Raw genomic sequence first — 3,915 nt, forward strand, 5'->3', positions numbered from 1 at the left:
ATGTCATCAGCAAACATCACAGTCCACGGGGACTCCCGTCTAATCTCGTCTGTCAGCCTGTCCATCACCACTGCAAATAAGAATGGAATAAGAATGGCAAAGTAAGAATTTTGTTCATATTAAATTGTTTGCATATATATGATTTATTTTAGAACCAATAAGCTATTATTATATTATAGTATATTTTTGAGAACTTTAATTGTTTCTGCAGTTCTAATAAGGCACCGTTAACTCAGAATATTTAATTTATTAATAACGTTATTTCTGTTTCTATTTGTAATTTCATTAACTCTGTGAAACACTTCTCAATAGTGCCTGTAGTAACAATGGTGCCATCTCGTGACCAACTTTAGTATTGTCATTTTCTGATTCATATTTTTGCAAGATTTTGCAACATTATTTTCCTTTATATGTAATTTGGGATCTAAGACTCGTTCTACTTTAACTTTTATTGTATATCACACACACACACGTCGTCTATATCTGCATATTAGAGTTTGGATCTGAAATCAACTTTCCAAGTGTTTTAATCGACACCCCTGCGAATGCCAACTATTCCTGCACAACCAGAAGTTCTTCAGTTGTTTCTCTCAATGTGTTTCTTTAATATCGGAAGGTGAATTTTGAACGCCATCACATCTTGTTTTATGGCTGGGTAAAAAGGCATCGTATTCACCACCAAGGCTCGTTTTTGTGCCAACCACCTGTAAGGTGCGTATTTTCTGACCTCCTTGAACATTTTTCTTGGTGAAGAAGAAAAAAAATTCCACCTTTAGTGTAATAACAATTCAGTAATTAACAACTTAACACCAAAATAAAATGCAGGTATTATTGAACATTTATATTTTTGGGGGTGGTATGCCATGACAAAGGGTTGACAGCCCCCGGTGTAGATCTTCTCCAACGAAGTCCACTTCTGGAGGTGGCACCTATTCTGAATTATATGTGGCCCAGAAGATTCTGATTTGTGAGAATTATTGCCACACACTACTGCAATTTGTGTAGCAAAGTGTATTCTGTCTTTTAATTTTTTTGTATCTTTCAGTTATGAATTTTCCCAAAAGCAATTGTTTCTGTAAACTTAGTGCCATATTTGGAGTACGGATGCTAATTAATGTGACTCAGGCACCCTCAGGCGATGGAGGATGCTGTACAGGTAAGTCAGCTCTCTCCAAAGCTTTTCTAATTTTATTCTATTAAGTTGACTTGTATATTATTTGGTAATAAGTTATGTGCCCCCCTCCACCCCGAGTTCTAATATACAGTTTTGTATGTTTTATTATCTAAAGCACGGGTGTCGAACTCCGGTCCTCAAGGGCCGCAGTGGCTGCATGTTTTCATTCTAACCATCTTCTTCATTAGTGAGCCGTTTTTGCTGCTAATGAACTTCTTTTGCTTTAGTTTTAATTAACTTGACTCAGGCCCCTTAGTTGTGTCTTTTTCCTTAATTAGTAGCCAAACAATAATGAGACATCAGACAAGCCACCACATGGCCAGCTCACCTGTGCCCATCACACAATATGTGAAAAAAAAAGGTGAAGGCCTCAGTAAGGTTGATCTCTTAGGTCACTAAAACATTTTGACGATGTTCTTAAAAAAAAAAAAAAACAGAAAAATCAACAGTTTTGGGAATGTCTGCTGAGGCAGAATGAGAGCAGAAACAGGCCATGGAATAAAATAATGAGATTAATTAACAGCAATAATTGGCTTCCCATTAAGAGACTGGTTGGAGTGAAATTGATTGGAGTTTGAAGCCTCAGTTTAGCTGGTCATCTGTTGGCTCGTTTCACATCTCATTTTAGTTTGGCTGTCATTTAATGAAGAAATAAATCAATTCAGAGCACTGAATCCTTAAAAACAGGACTATTGAAATGAAGGGAAAAGGAGTTAATTAGCAGTAAAAAACTGGTCACTGATTAGAAAAAGGGTGAGAAAGAAAACCTGCAGCCACTGCGGCCCTCCAGGCCTGGAGTTCGATGCCCCTGATTTAAAGCAAACAAACAAAAACAAAATAAAATTTAAAAAAGCATTTCTTCTTTTAGCGCCCTGCTATAGTGTTAAAACATAATTTGGCATGGTGTACAGCAATCATGTGTATATTTTGGATTTAAATTTTTATTTTACATTTTATTTTATTGATTTTGTATTAATAGTTTGTGTTTATAATTATTAGTAATTGATTTGATTTATTATTTAATAAGCATTAGCAAGAAACTGTTCTTTTTTTGTCAAGGTATGTTTTATTTTTTGTTACATTAAAATAGCAAAATATATAATATAAAGCTGAACTATTATTTATTGTGTGAGGCTATGTACAGTATATTGTAAAATGTTTTTTTTTTTTTTTCTGATGAAATGTGTATAATACAATGTTAATAGTTCTATATGTAATACGTATGTTATGAAAACAGAGCTAGACACATGGTGGAGGCTGTAGGGGCTTTGGTGAGAAGCCGTTTGTATGACGCCATGTTCTTTATTTTGTTTGTGGAAAAGGAAAAAGGATACAAACTTCTGTGTCTCCTCCATGTTGATTTGTTTTTGACACAACACTAAGTAGGATGGATTTGTGTCAGTTACATGTGCTTACTGTCCAGGCAGGAGTGAACCTCACTCTTTAGTCAGGACAGTTCAGTTGTACTTCTCTCCGGTGTGAATTCTGGTGCATCTCTGAAGTGTACAGCTCTGACAGATTTGTTTGCCACATTCCAAACAGCAATATGGCTTCTCCTTGAGATTCATTTCTCAACAATAGTTATTTTGGTTACTTTTCAGGACAGGACTGAATGTCACTCTTAAGTCCTGAAGGGTTCTTGGTTTTCTGGACTGATTTTTGAACTGCTACTGTTTTTATTCTGTTGTGGACTCTTGTGTGTCTCTGAAGACTGAATATATGTGAAAACTGTTTACCACATTCATTACAATAATATGGCTTCTCTTTGGTGTGAACTGTCGTGTGACTCTGTAGATGGCCCATTTGTGAAAACTGTTTACCACATTCATTACAGCAATATGGCTTCTCTCCAGTATGAAGTCTTGTGTGTCTCTGAAGATTGCTTATCTGTGAAAACTGTTTGCCACATTCATTACAGCAATATGGCTTCTCTCCGGTGTGAATTTTTATGTGTTTGTGTAGACTATCCATCTGTGAAAACCATTTACCACATTGATTGCAGCAATATGGCTTCTCTCCAGTGTGAACTCTAGTGTGTTTCTGTAGATGGCCTATTTGTGAAAACTGTTTGCCACATTGATAACAGCAATATGGCTTCTCTCCTGTGTGAACTCTAGTGTGTCTCTTAATATTGCTCATATGTCTAAACTGTTTACCACATTCATTACAGCAATATGGCTTCTCTCCAGTGTGAACTCTTGTGTGTTTCTGAAGAGCACTCTTGTTAGAGAATTCTCTGCCACATTCCACACAGCAGTGATCTTTCTTTCCTGTGTAAAATTTTAAAAAAAAGGAAAAAAGAAAAACGTGCTTATTTTCAATTTGCTGCCTTATTATCAACATTAACTCACATAAAATACATGATGGCTGAAATTAGGATCAACCTTTGATCAGTATAAGCAATTATAAAACTTTTGTTGTACTTGGAAAACACACTTAATTTGTTAATTTTATGTCCTTTATTACAACTGCTCACCAGGGCCACATGTATAAAACTTCCTTATGCTCGGCCACATATATGAAAGCTGTTTCTTATGCAAAAGTTAGGATTTATAAAACTAGATCTTGCCATTTAAATTGGCACAAAGGTCCCTCAAGTTTTGAGCATTTGTAAGACCCATGCAGACTTTATTTGTGTTGGCAATTCAGCAACTCTGGGTGGAAAAATGAAGAACTGAATAGAAAATCTCATTTCATTACACATTTCACATTCTGATGTTTGACAGGCTACACAAGGAGTG

General features: G+C 35.7%; 1 protein-coding gene across 1 annotated transcript; it reads right to left on the reverse strand.

The window, feature by feature from the left end:
* Positions 1–2,538: 2,538 nt before the first annotated feature.
* LOC120521560 (zinc finger protein 436-like) lies at positions 2,539–3,517 on the reverse strand. Its single transcript, XM_039743100.1, has one exon. The coding sequence runs from the start codon at positions 3,515–3,517 to the stop codon at positions 2,765–2,767; it is 753 nt and encodes a 250-aa protein (XP_039599034.1). The 3' UTR covers positions 2,539–2,764.
* Positions 3,518–3,915: the final 398 nt, after the last annotated feature.

The sequence above is a fragment of the Polypterus senegalus genome, unplaced genomic scaffold, assembly GCF_016835505.1.
Source record: "Polypterus senegalus isolate Bchr_013 unplaced genomic scaffold, ASM1683550v1 scaffold_6792, whole genome shotgun sequence".
NCBI classification, from domain to species: domain Eukaryota; kingdom Metazoa; phylum Chordata; class Cladistia; order Polypteriformes; family Polypteridae; genus Polypterus; species Polypterus senegalus.